The following is a 13989-nucleotide window of genomic DNA, read 5'->3' on the forward strand; positions in this document are numbered from 1 at the left end:
TGTTTGAAAACCTTAGTTACGGGTTACTTTGTAGATTTGGATTATTATTACAAAACATACATTAAGTGAACCACTTCAGCCCTATATACATTACAAGCTCACAATGTGTTGCAACGCATTGTGAGCTTGTAGATCTGCTATTTTCTAAAGATTCATACAGTATACTATACATTTAATTAAATGAGGACATTTTGAATGACGGACCTTGACTTGTATACAGACCATTTCTACTTTGCAGCATTGATACTTTTACTTAAGTACTTTTTCCCACCACTGTTAGCTGTGGATCTGTCAGCTCATCTGGCTCACCTCCAGCTGTATACTGTAGCAGCAGGACGGGTGGATTTGCTCTGATAGGAATCCCACATACAGCTTACAGTGCGCACGCCGTTTGCCTCATGCAGGCCCTGACTGATGCTTCTTATCTGCACCTACCGTACTGCTGCCACCAGCACATTTTAAACACACCGGCAAAATATACTGTGTACTACTGTACGCATCGGCGCTGTCGGCCGGAATCCTCTTATCTCGTACTGTACTTTTTGTGGGTTTTGGTAAGTGAGCACCCTAGTACTTCATCATATACATCTAAAGTAAGTGAGCACCCTAGTACTTCATCATATACATCTAAAGTAAGTGAGCACCCTAGTACTTCATCATATACATCTAAAGTAAGTGAGCACCCTAGTACTTCATCATATACATCTAAAGTAAGTGAGCACCCTAGTACTTCATCATATACATCTAAAGTAAGTGAGCACCCTAGTACTTCATCATATACATCTAAAGTAAGTGAGCACCCTAGTACTTCATCATATACATCTAAAGTTAGTGAGCACCCTAGTACTTCATCATATACATCTAAAGTAAGTGAGCACCCTAGTACTTCATCATATACATCTAAAGTTAGTGAGCACCCTAGTACTTCATCATATACATCTAAAGTTAGTGAGCACCCTAGTACTTCATCATATACATCTAAAGTGAGCACCCTAGTACTTCATCATATACATCTAAAGTAAGTGAGCACCCTAGTACTTCATCATATACATCTAAAGTAAGTGAGCACCCTAGTACTTCATCATATACATCTAAAGTAAGTGAGCACCCTAGTACTTCATCATATACATCTAAAGTTAGTGAGCACCCTAGTACTTCATCATATACATCTAAAGTATGTGAGCACCCTAGTACTGCATCATATACATCTAAAGTAAGTGAGCACCCTAGTACTTCATCATGTACATCTAAAGTAAGTGAGCACCCTAGTACTGCATCATATACATCTAAAGTAAGTGAGCACCCTAGTACTGCATCATATACATCTAAAGTAAGTGAGCACCCTAGTACTTCATCATATACATCTAAAGTAAGTGAGCACCCTAGTACTTCATCATATACATCTAAAGTAAGTGAGCACCCTAGTACTTCATCATATACATCTAAAGTAAGTGAGCACCCTAGTACTTCATCATATACATCTAAAGTAAGTGAGCACCCTAGTACTTCATCATATACATCTAAAGTAAGTGAGCACCCTAGTACTTCATCATATACATCTAAAGTTGCAGATCTGTAAGGTTTGAAAGTCGAAACGTGTCTTGTGGATCTGCTACTTTTGCTACTTTTCAATCTGAATTCAGACAGGTTTGGACATATGAGGTTTCCCCCCCGACAGAGACGGTATCATGTGTGGGTTCGTGCACGTGCGAGTATGAACTGTGCACGCTCATGCACAGACATGTGTACATAATATGTACATACATAAAGGCTATACACACATGTCTTTGTCACAATGTAATTAAGCTCTGTTTAAAGGGTGCCAAGACCACCCTGAAACATATGAAAGGAGGAGGGGGGAAATTACTTGGTTTGTATGTAAGCTTTGCAATTTTGCTGTTCAAACAGAATGAGATAGCGCTCAACAAAGAGGACATTTTTATAATTAGCCTACGATACTTTTAAAGCGCCGCTTTTTCAATCCGCTAGACTTTTGATGCTTTTGTGTCACGTTGTAGTATTATCAAGTAGGACGTTAAATTACAGGGGGGAAAACAAAAAACACAAAAAGTTAGTATAATATGGAGATAAGAGGTTTTATAGTTAACACTACAGCACTGCTCTGATCCCACTGTGTACGATACAGATTTATTAGCTGAGGCCAGGGCCCTGGACAGTCACCACTCAGCACTCCTCTCAGATCAATAATTGAAAATATTAATTATAACAGCAGTCAGAAGGGGGCTGTTTACGCTCCGCCGTCAGAGAGTATGGGAGCAGCAACATGAATTTTGATGGTCGGCTAATGTGTATTAATGACCTGGGGTTAACCATTACTCTATATTAAACCTGAGTGAAAGGCAGAGGACGTTACTGTGCAGCATGCCGCCATCACAAACTTTATAGTGCTTCCCACCACAACTGTGTTTCACCATGCTTAGGTAGGTATAGGTAGGTATAGGTACAGTAGGTAGGTAGATATAGGTAGGTAGGTAGGTGTAGGTGTAGGTATAGGTAGGTAGGTAGGTATAGGTAGGTAGGTAGGTAGGTATGGTACGTAGGTAGCACTACCCACTCAATATTTTGAGATGGGGGCCAAATACATATATCATTCGGGGGATCCTTGACATGAAATAGTTTGAGAACCACTGACATAGAAACATAGAGCAGAGCCTGGATGGGGACTGAACTGTACCGCTCAATGCTGTTAGGAAGACTCATTACTGTAGTACACACACGCACGCACACACGCACGAACACACTGTGGACTCTAAGTCATCTCCTACTGCTGCCCAGCCCAGTCCTGGCTACAGCTCCTTAGCTTGCTCTATCTATCTTATCTTCTATCAAATCACTAAGGACACCAGTGGCCCTGGGTTTGGCCCAACTATAGCTCCTTTACTCTCTTTTTATAGCACAATGACAGTTACTGTAGCGAGAACTACCACTCACCCTAAGGTGCTAGAAGTACAATAACGTCCAAAGAGAAATAAAAGCAGAACCATTCATGACACTTACAATGTGATGTTCGCTTTTAATGTTGAGCATGCTTTCGGGGCGAAACAACCTTCATCAAATGATGTCTCTTTGCATCCCACAACAGTCAAGAATAATACGGGCGACTTGCAGATCGACTTAGAGCGTGCAGAGAGACACAGCCAGCCGTACTGAGGTTGTGTGTACATTCTCAGCCCACACAGGCCTATGGTACAGTACATTATGTACTGTATAGGCCTGGGGGTCTCTAGCTCAGCCTCGCCATAGAGCAGCCATGTACTAGAGCTAACAGCTTTAATTCAACTGACTGGAGGCTTAACTGGGCAAATGAGGCGGCTCCATAAAAGCATATGGAACTATGGATTTACTAAAGCCCTCAGAGCACCACAGCATGTGGGGAGAAGACACAGATAGAGAGAATGAGAGGCATGGGGGGCGAGGGAGGGGGTGGGGGAAGAGAGACAAATTGAGACGGGGGACTGTAACAGGAAAATAAAAATATTCACGGCAGAGTGGAGTTGAGGAAATTGTTTTTTTTCCCCGACAAGTTGGCGAGAGCAAGTGTGTTGTGCTTTCAAAAGCCAGTGGGTTCTTGGGGTTTTATTTTATTACAGTCTAAAAGCCCTGCTATAGCAGCCCCTAAAATCCTAGTCTCGCGTGGCAAGACAGTCGGTCGGTAGATCTCCACATACCGATCGATACATCTGAAACAATGCAAAGACATTTTGACACTCCTTCATATTGGGACGATATGGGTTTCCAAAGCAGTGCGTATGCGTTATTAGTGGAGCTGTTCTATAGTTGCTACTGGACGTTGAATATAGATTTCTCCAGATGTATCCTATAGGTGGAGATCTCAGGTCGTCTGGCTATGTGAGAATGATCCATGCTGCTCCATGAACTGGACATTTGCCAAAGAGATGTGCTATAGGAAAAGCAATAGGTTTGCCAAAATCTGTATTCTGTTAGGGTTCATCCTAGAATCTGATTTTGATTATGTACTGTATGTAGTGTATATCGTGTGGAAAGTTGATATTGTGGCCTGAGGGTGGGGCTAGAGAGTTTAGGTCATGGGGTCACTGAAATAGTACAGTCTCATCTTCCAGTGAGCATGAATGCACTAGGCAGGTTTCATGGCAATCTGCCAATTACATTTTGAGATACCATGCGCCACGTGCAATTGGACTTTCTTTTTTTTGCCTTAGCGTGGAGCTAGTGGAAAGGTCATGTGAGTCTCCAAATTCAGTAGAGACCATCCTCTGGGGAGCATGAATGTGTCAGTGAGTTTCAAAAAATGTTTCAATTACAATATGGTAGGCCTATGTCTTTTTGTCAAACTTTGGCCAAATAGTGGCACTGGGTTACACAGTCACAACACAACGGCAATCCACCCTGTTGTTTTGATACTACCACTATGGTGGATGGATGGACGGACGGACGGATAAATATCACAAGAGGCCCTACAAGATACACAATTCCAGTCTTTGTGATTCAAATAAGCCTGCAGAAAGAGATTGTTTTGGCAGTCAAATGAATTTCCTTGAGTTATAAGGATCAAGAACATTTAAACCTTTACCTTTACATCATCTGGCTCATGTGCTACAAAAGCAGACATTCAATCTGCAGTGGAGGTGCAATATAAATGGAGTGTGTGTTTGTGCATGCGTGTGTATGTTCCCCATATGCAGTGCCAAGGCCCCTTCAGCATGGTATTCAATGTGAAAGGCAGGAGGGTGGAGCCAGGGCAGTTGAAATGCCACTCATCTGCTGAAGCAATCTTATCTAAGAGTCGCAGCCTGCCGTCATCCTCTCTTTTCCTCTTTCCCTCTCTCTTCCCCACACTGTCGCTCTCTCTCGTCTCTTCATTCCCCATTTTCCTTTCCTCTCTCTATGACTCTACTCATCCCTCTCTCTGTCTCTCTCGCCCCATCTCCCCGGTCGTCCCTTCTGTTATTGGCTCAATTTAAAACCGTCACAATTAGACGGCGCTATCTGCAGAGGAACGAGTGGGCTCCCCCTCAGCCAGAGCTGGTGGATTTTGTGAGGGAAATAAGCAACCATGGATGTAGGAAAACAATCCCTCAAGAAACAACCCCCCCCCCCCTCCTTCCAAAAATACGATACGATACGATACGATACGATACGATACGATACGATACGATACGATACGATACGATACGATACGATACGATACGATACGATATTCAACCTGCAGATATTTTGCAAGCAACTTTACAGAATCACACGTCCAACATTGCTTACAACAAGTAGACATGGCAACACGGCCCCTCAGCTCAGTCACAGTGCAGTGCAGAGCTCAGTCTGGGTGGAGAGAGGGAGAGAGTCCACAGAGGAGAGGGAGAGAGGGAGAGAGTCCACAGAGGAGAGGGAGAGAGGGAGAGAGTCCACAGAGGACAGGGAGAGAGGGAGAGAGTCCACAGAGGAGAGGGAGAGAGTCCACAGAGGACAGGGAGAGAGGGAGAGAGTCCTCAGAGGACAGGGAAAGAGTCCACAGAGGACAGGGAGAGAGGGAGAGAGTCCACAGAGGAGAGGGAGAGAGGGAGAGAGTCCACAGAGGAGAGGGAGAGAGGGAGAGAGTCCACAGAGGAGAGGGAGAGAGGGAGAGAGTCCACAGAGGAGAGGGAGAGAGGGAGAGAGGAGAGGGAGAGAGTCCACAGAGGACAGGGAGAGAGGGAGAGAGTCCACAGAGGAGAGGGAGAGAGTCCACAGAGGAGAGGGAGAGAGGGAGAGAGTCCACAGAGGAGAGGGAGAGAGGGAGAGAGGAGAGGGAGAGAGTCCACAGAGGACAGGGAGAGAGGGAGAGAGTCCTCAGAGGAGAGGGAGAGAGGGAGAGAGTCCACAGAGGAGAGGGAGAGAGGGAGAGAGTCCACAGAGGAGAGGGAGAGAGGGAGGGAGAGAGGAGAGGGAGAGAGTCCACAGAGGACAGGGAGAGAGGGAGAGAGTCCACAGAGGAGAGGGAGAGAGGGAGAGAGTCCACAGAGGAGAGGGAGAGAGGGAGAGAGGAGAGGGAGAGAGTCCACAGAGGACAGGGAGAGAGGGAGAGAGTCCACAGAGGAGAGGGAGAGTTCAACCAAGTCCTGCAGGAATCCTGCAGCTTAATGAATGGGCTTCTTGCCAACACCACTACTGTATCAATTTTATTGTTTTCACTCTCTCCATTTTTAAGTCACTTTGTGTGTGTGTGTGTGTGTGTGTGTGTGTGTGTGTGTGTGTGTGTGTGTGTGTGATTGTATATGTGTGTGAGTGCGCGTGTGCGTGCTCTACATTTTTAGCAAAGCCCAGTCCCAGGTGCCCTGTATTTCTCCACCACCACCACTACTATACTACTACGCGCTTGAGATAAATGAAATAAACTGAAAGCCATCAATAGTGGAATGTTCTGGACCATAATGCATTGCTCTCGGGCAAATAAATGGACCATTAAGCTGGCACGTTGTGGGCTGAGCAGTAACTAGCTTTAGAGAGAGCAGAGCTGGCTTCCCACACACTGACACCCCTGCTGCGTTGCACCGAGATTATGGCACGGCAGAGGAGCCAGCCATGATCATACACCATTTCATTATGGAACGGTCTCCTCTCCCATCCCCGGTATACCTCACAACAACAACAACAACATAACAAGATGAACAGCATGGGATGTTCAGACTCGCTGTTGTCTCTCCTGCCACAGACACATTTCAAAAGACTCCGATGTGTTTGGATTTGAAGGGGAGTATAAGGAAAAGGTTGAAAAGTTATCTGTGGATTTGTCCCGGGGATATTTTTTTCACCCCCATTTTCTGCAACCGCTTTTTTTTTTTGACTACTTTGTTATTTATTTATTTCATCATCTCCCAGGTTTTGCTTTGAACACCTGCGCTCGTGATAGCGTGGAGGTTGACTTCTGTAATCTATCCGCGGCGCGGGTACATGCACGGGGAGCAGCGCGCCCTGTGGCGTGGCGACATTAGCATACTGCGGGGGTTACTTTGCCAGGCAAGCGCATGTACCGACAGAGGGAAAAGAAAGCACTCAAGAGAGTGAGTAGGGGGGGGGGGGAGAGAGAAAGCCAGGAAACAACAGGGCCAAATACCCCAACCTCCTAAAGCATAACATCCTCCCCCATTTTACCACAAAGACTTAGCCAGTGCAAGTTATTATTTACGATGGCTAAATTTATGGAATAATTCGCATGCGGGAAGGTTACTCCGTTCCTCAAGGTGAAAATAGATACGTTTAGCACTTAATGAATCGGGGCCCGGGCCTCTCCCCCATATATCAGCATGTTATTAAGACATTTTAAAATCCCATTATGCTGTTTCTCCTTGAACAAGTCATGCTTTTATTGGAGTGCCCTGTCTTTAAATCTGACCTTTTCAGCACTGGCTCTGGGATTGGACAGGAAGAAGGGAGATACAATGTGGCGAGGGAAATGTATAATATATAACAAATATAAATATCGAATGTGTAATATATTATAGAAACATACTGTATAACAAACACTGGGACTAATGCTGTTTTTGCCGTTTCCAGTGACTGTGAAAATAGGAAAATGTTTTTAAGCAACAATAAAAATAAATAAATCTTAAATCTGCCCTCCAGATGGCTGAGAGGACTGTGAACAGTAGGAGATTGCTTTGTATATTCCAGTAATCTTGTTACAAATTGGTGCAGTTCGTGGCCCCTTTTTCATTAAAATTCCGCCTGCTTTGTTATTATTAAAGCTATTTGTTTTGGACTGAAATGTGGAAGCGAGGAGGGAGGGGAGAGGGAAGAAGTGAAAAGGGGGACAGGGGAAGTAGGCTAAATGAATAAAAGTTGGGGCTACACACATCCTTTTATCTCTTTTGTCTCCATCAGATGTGTGATTCATCCTGTACGCTGTACTGTGTACTGTATGTAGATGTGTGTGTGTGTGTGTGTGTGTGTGTGTGTGTGTGTGTGTCTCAACTGTGCTATCCAATTTAAAGACAAAAAACTAAAACAAAACAAACAACAACTGGCTAACCGTTGGGTTTGGTGTAGTTCCCGTCGTCGTCCAGCGAGGCTGCAGCCGTGTGCAAAGAGCAGGTCCCGTCGGTGTCGCGGCTGATCCTGTAGTGTTCACTCCTCTTAGAGATCTGCTCGCCGTCTTTAAACCAGTACACCTGCGTAAAGAGAGAGATAGACGTCAGTCTTTAAACCAGTACACCTGCGTAAAGAGAGAGATAGACGTCAGTCTTTAAACCAGTACACCTGCGTAAAGAGAGAGATAGACGTCAGTCTTTAAACCAGTACACCTGCGTAAAGAGAGAGATAGACGTCAGTCTTTAAACCAGTACACCTGCGTAAAGAGAGAGATAGACGTCAGTCTTTAAACCAGTACACCTGTGTAAAGAGAGAGATAGACGTCAGTCTTTAAACCAGTACACCTGCGTAAAGAGAGAGATAGACGTCAGTCTTTAAACCAGTACACCTGCGTAAAGAGAGAGATAGATGTCAGTCTTTAAACCAGTACACCTGCGTAAAGAGAGAGATAGACGTCAGTCTTTAAACCAGTACACCTGCGTAAAGAGAGAGATAGACGTCAGTCTTTAAACCAGTACACCTGCGTAAAGAGAGAGATAGATGTCAGTCTTTAAACCAGTACACCTGCGTAAAGAGAGAGATAGATGTCAGTCTTTAAACCAGTACACCTGCGTAAAGAGAGAGATAGACGTCAGTCTTTAAACCAGTACACCTGCGTAAAGAGAGATAGACGTCAGACTTTAAACCAGTACACCTGCGTAAAGAGAGATGGACGTCAGACAAGGCACAATAGTGTGTGACATCATCGTAATACCCAGAAGTTTTGCGGGAACGCATACTGAGTGGTAAAAAACGACTTTCTGTCCGTGACAGCGTGTCACACTGTGCTGTGTGTGTGTGTGTGTGTGTGTGTGTGTGTGTGTGTGTGTGTGTGTGTGTGTGTGTGTGTGTACATAATTAGAGACTCTCTTGGAAAACGTGCAAGTTTTAAGTTTAAAGGAAACATGAAAAGCCAGAAAACTACTTATAACTAACTTTTACTTCAAACAAATAGAGATTAAAAAAAAGAAACTGCTCAGGCTGAACAATAATAATGAAAAAGAGTTTTTGGGACACACACACACAAAGACTGTGATGACAGAGGCATCTAATCCAGGCGATGCCATTCTTATCAGGCTCCAGTGGATTAGAGTGAGCCTCCTAACCAGAGAATCCTTCCCTGCCAGACACACACACACACACACACACACACACACACACACACACACACACTCTCTCTCTCCACCAGCCCAAGGGTCTGGATCAATAGGGCTGCATTGATCTCTCTCCTCCTCCTGTGGCTGGATTCACTTTTATTAGGCCCTGCCTCGGCCGCTCACACACACAGGCATAAGGATATATATATACACACACAGCCTTGCACAGCTGCGGCTTTATAGACGAGCGCTGCATGCACAACCGCAAACACAAATGCCTTATACGTGCACACACACTACACGCAACACGTTATCTACAGGGCCACTTGTCCGATGTCTCCGATATATATAACGTTCAATATGCGAACACACACACACGCAAATGCATGACCGATAGTAGTATGGACGAGGATTATTGTGACTGCCTCCATTGGCCGATGGCAGTGATTACGTGAGCGCGGAGGTCTGTGCAGAGCCGGTTAGCAGGAATGGGAGCTGTAGCCTCATTCCTACTGGCACACAAAGTCAGTAATCAACTGGAAATGTTCCATGTTGGGGTCCTGTGGGAATAGGCCTGCGCTCCAATGCCGGTTTATTGTGCACTGCCAATCGCCCCAACTCCTACCATACCTTGATTGAATTCCAGAATGTTCTGCTGGAGTGGGAATGAAAGCGTATGACTTCTGGTAGCATATGACATTATAGTTCTAAGAACAAAAACTATTCTATGAACAACATCCTTCAACGATGTTGGCGTAACTAAGACATTAGCTGAAAAATAAATACATTTTGTCTCTGTCGGTTGGAAACCTCATGTCCAAAACGTGTTACTTTTCAGGATAAAGTTTCAAAATGAGCAAAAGTAGCAGATCTACAAGCTCACTTGTGGATCTGCTATAGGCCTACACTTACAGAAACTTAACATAATCTGTGGCCAAATAATACATAATATTTCGTGGGTCTTTGGCGCTAAAACATTTGAGAAGTACTCACTTAGAAGACATTATTTTGTAGAATCAACCCTAAACACTGATGATTTTGCCGTGTAGCCACAGCGACAATGCTAACCTCTCTCTGTGTCTGTTTGTTCCCCTCCACAGATGACTCGCCCCATCCAGGTGAAACCGGCAGACAGCGAGAGTCGTGGAGGTAGTTGTCTCTTCCTTTGTTCTTCCCTTCCTCCATGCACAAGTTTCCATCTTTCCATTCCACCCGTTACGATGAACGCTTCATTTCTTCACCTTATTCTCTGTCTCTGTCTCTCTCTGTGTCTCTCTGTGTCTCTCTCTCTCTCTCTCTCTCTCTCTCATCCCTTTTTGTGTTTTGTGTATTGCTTGTAATTGATTCAACCGTCAGCAGGGTTACGAGAGACAGAAGGATGCTCTCTGTTGCCCATATCTCTCTTCTCACTCCACCGTGCCAAGTACATTACCATCACACTGTAAATTAACAAGTGATTAGAGTGGATACTGTACACCCCACCCCACCCCACCAAAAAAGAAATAAATAATTTCTTTGGCTGCTTTCCGTCTCCTCAAAACAAGAGTGTAAACAGTACAGTGGGAGGGAGAAGGTGGAGGAGTGTATTCACAGCTTGCCAAACAATCAATAACTTTGCGGGGGCCCCTCGCCAAGATCCTCATTACTTGGCCTTAATTCTGTCTCCTTTGATCTCCCCTGTTTTTGGGAGGCTTTCATTTAACTCGCTGCCGATCTGCATATATGTTAATGTGATGAGGAAACAGCCCTTCAAGTCGAGCATGCAATGAACCCTGGCTGGCTGCTGGCTTGGGTTTGATTTATTTATCTATTTATTTATTTTCCACTGCGTGCCTGTCTCTGTCTGTCAGTGTGAGGAGTTGAGTGGCAGCGCTGCTCTATTTTAAACAGCCTATTTTAGTGTGGGTTTTTTAAAAAGAGGAGCACCTTAGCGTTCTCGCCTTGGCGTATCTCCGTGGTGGGTGGGGGGGTGGATGGAGGGAGAGACAGCATGAGAATGGTGAGAAAGAGGCAGTGGGGTGGAGCGAGGGAGAGAGAGAGAGAGGGGGGGGATGCCAACTGCGTCCAGATGCTGCGTCCCACATCTGAGGCTTTACCTAGAAACCTCTGTGTGCTTTGGGTTGAATTAGGACTGGCGCCCTGTTGGACGCCTGTCAATGCACACAGTCTTCACAGGACAGCCTAACCCCCTAGAGATGGATGGAGGGAATGGGGCAGGCCAAGACAGATCACTCTCAGCCAACTCACTCTCTCACTCTCTCTCTCTCTGACCCAATCCCAGAGCAGCATCCCTCTCTTTGACCGTTCACCCAGAGCTTATATAGCAGCGTCGGGAAGACAAGCGAGGGGGGGGGGGGGGGGGGGTCTTGCACTGTCGTGATTGATGCCCTCTATAGCGCCATTGATTTTGCCATTGTGGTGCTGCGCATCCACATTAACAATGACACTCAACTGTCTCTTTACTGGGCTGTGAGTGGCCGGTTTTAGAGCTCCCAGGGCACCGCAGTCAGCATGGGGTAGCCTTATTGGCCGGCCGCGGGGACCCCGCTGAGGAGCAAATGAGTGCTGGAGAGCAGCTGAGAGTTGCACATCATCCTAAATGAACAGCTCCGAGCGGCGCCGCAGGGGCAATCAAACACCACGGTGACTTTAACGGGTTGGGGGGGCAGACAAGGGACACGGCCTGCTCTGCGTTTCCTCTGTCCTTTACACTGTCCATTCTGGAGTGGTAAGCATTGTTGTGTACTGACAGACTATCGTTTGCCCTGTTCTATACTTCCGTGTTTAACTAAAAGTGAAACTACATTTCTCCCCGGGCCCGGTCTCCCGTTTCCTTAGTTCTATCAGACAACTCTTAGAATGAATTTATATTTATTGAGCATAATTGAGCATAGATATATGAAGCATAGTTTGGCAGCAGGGCTCTGTCTCTATTCATTCCCTGTAGTGTTTTTGATGTATTACCGTGTTTTTGTTCTTGCTTACTGTAAATCGCTCTGGATTAAGAGTGTCTGCCAAATGTCTAAATTGTAAATTGTATGTACATTTTAGTTAAGTTATAGGCCAAATAGTATTACAGGGAATGAATAAGACCTCAAGGGGATCCAGAAACACGAGCCTACAGGTGGATGCTGGGGCGATGGTGGGATTTGCAAAACTTCATGAGCAGAGGGTAGCAAGGGAGGCAGGGAGGCAGTAGCGACGCACATCAGCACAGCAGGAGAGAATTATGAGCAGGTAGGCAGAGAAGTTTAAATAGCCGCTCTGATCAAGCAAGGAGTGCATAGTGCATAGTCACCTGAACAGGTAGGCCCACTCTCTTGAGTTGTCTGCCTGAACTAGCTGCGCATCATGATCATGTGTCATATCAAGTCATATGCTGGGTGTACAACAAGCATACTGTACATGTGCACAAGATGGGCCCTGAAGGTTCATCCAGGTTCCATTTGAGCTGTCCTGTGTTCTGTCTCTGATGGTGGTTGATGAATATCAAAGTTTTCCTTCTCTTAACCTGCAAACCCTCCTACAGCTCCTAAGCATGCTAAACCTGGTGACCCAATTTTGGGCATGTCAAAAGTCAAAACTTATCAAAAGATAGCATAATACTAGCCAATCGTTAGATTGGCTATTGGCCGTTGTACAACGAAATATACAGGGCTTAAATTGCTAAGCTGCTGAGCCTGCTCACACACCGTGCTACTGGATGCTGATCCATGGCCTCATTTTAGTAGCCCACAAATCTGCCTGCTACCTGTATATGTGCGGTTGAATATGAAAAGAACTTGATTTTGTGTGTCAAACGGCTATAGGGTCCCGTGCAGTTCTAATCACTCCGTCGAGAAAGTACGCCATGAAGGGAATATTGAGACATGTGAGTTTGTTCTGTAGACTGCCAGATGAGTTTGAAATGGCGTTAGAGTAAAATTACAATGTTTTCCTCTGAGATGTAATGGAGTAAAATTACTGGAAATTGGAAATACTCAAGTAAAGTACAAATACCTCAAAATTGTACTTAGTTTCTTTCCACAAGTGCTGAGATGCTGCAGGTGGTTAATTAGACTGTGGGTGCAGCGGAGGGAGAGAGAGGCACCATGGGAAGGAGCAACAGCCCAGCGCTGGGAAAAGTACCAATACTGCAATATAGTAAAAGTCCTTGAGTAAAAGTACAAGAGTAATGGCATCGAAATGTACTTAAAGTAGCAAAAGTAAGTTATTATGCACGATGTCCAATTTAAAAAAAAAATACTTAAGTACTTTAGTTACTTTCCACCACTGCCCACAGCCCAGCCCGGTCGCCCTCTCCTGGGCAGAAGTCTGATGAGAGGCACACACACACACACACACGCGTGTATGCACATGCACACATAGGCACACACGTGCTAATTAGTCCCTTAATCTCATTATGGGGAGGACAGGTCAGACCACCTGTGTCAAAGCTGCCATCCATTAGGGAAAGACCTTTTTTTTTAAACCTGCTGGACCCTCAACTCCTCCAGGGGCCGCCTGGCACTCTAACTGTGCTTATTAAGACTCTCGCACTCCTTCAATACCGTCCGCCCTGGTTATTCACAGACTGCACTCCTTCAATACCGTCCGCCCTGGTTATTCACAGACTGCACTCTTCAATACCGTCCGCCCTGGTTATTCACAGACTGCACTCCTTCAATACCGTCCGCCCTGGTTATTCACAGACTGCACTCCTTCAATACCGTCCGCCCTGGTTATTCACAGACTGCACTCCTTCAATACCGTCCGCCCTGGTTATTCACAGACTGACTCCTTCAATACC

At 45.4% G+C, this 13989-nt stretch overlaps 1 protein-coding gene across 1 annotated transcript in view; it reads left to right on the top strand.

Annotated features, from left to right (window-relative positions):
- celf5a (cugbp, Elav-like family member 5a) overlaps nucleotides 1-13989 on the top strand; it is a gene marked incomplete at its 5' end in the record, with an annotated part of 313555 nt that overhangs the window by 169725 nt on the left and 129841 nt on the right. The window contains one exon of the mRNA XM_080770760.1: nucleotides 10301-10349. Coding sequence (XP_080626886.1) covers nucleotides 10301-10349 — 49 coding nt within the window. The remainder of the gene's footprint in view (nucleotides 1-10300; nucleotides 10350-13989) is intronic.

The sequence above is a fragment of the Protomyctophum bolini genome (assembly GCF_963924005.1).
Source record: "Protomyctophum bolini genome assembly, chromosome: 8".
Taxonomy (NCBI): domain Eukaryota; kingdom Metazoa; phylum Chordata; class Actinopteri; order Myctophiformes; family Myctophidae; genus Protomyctophum; species Protomyctophum bolini.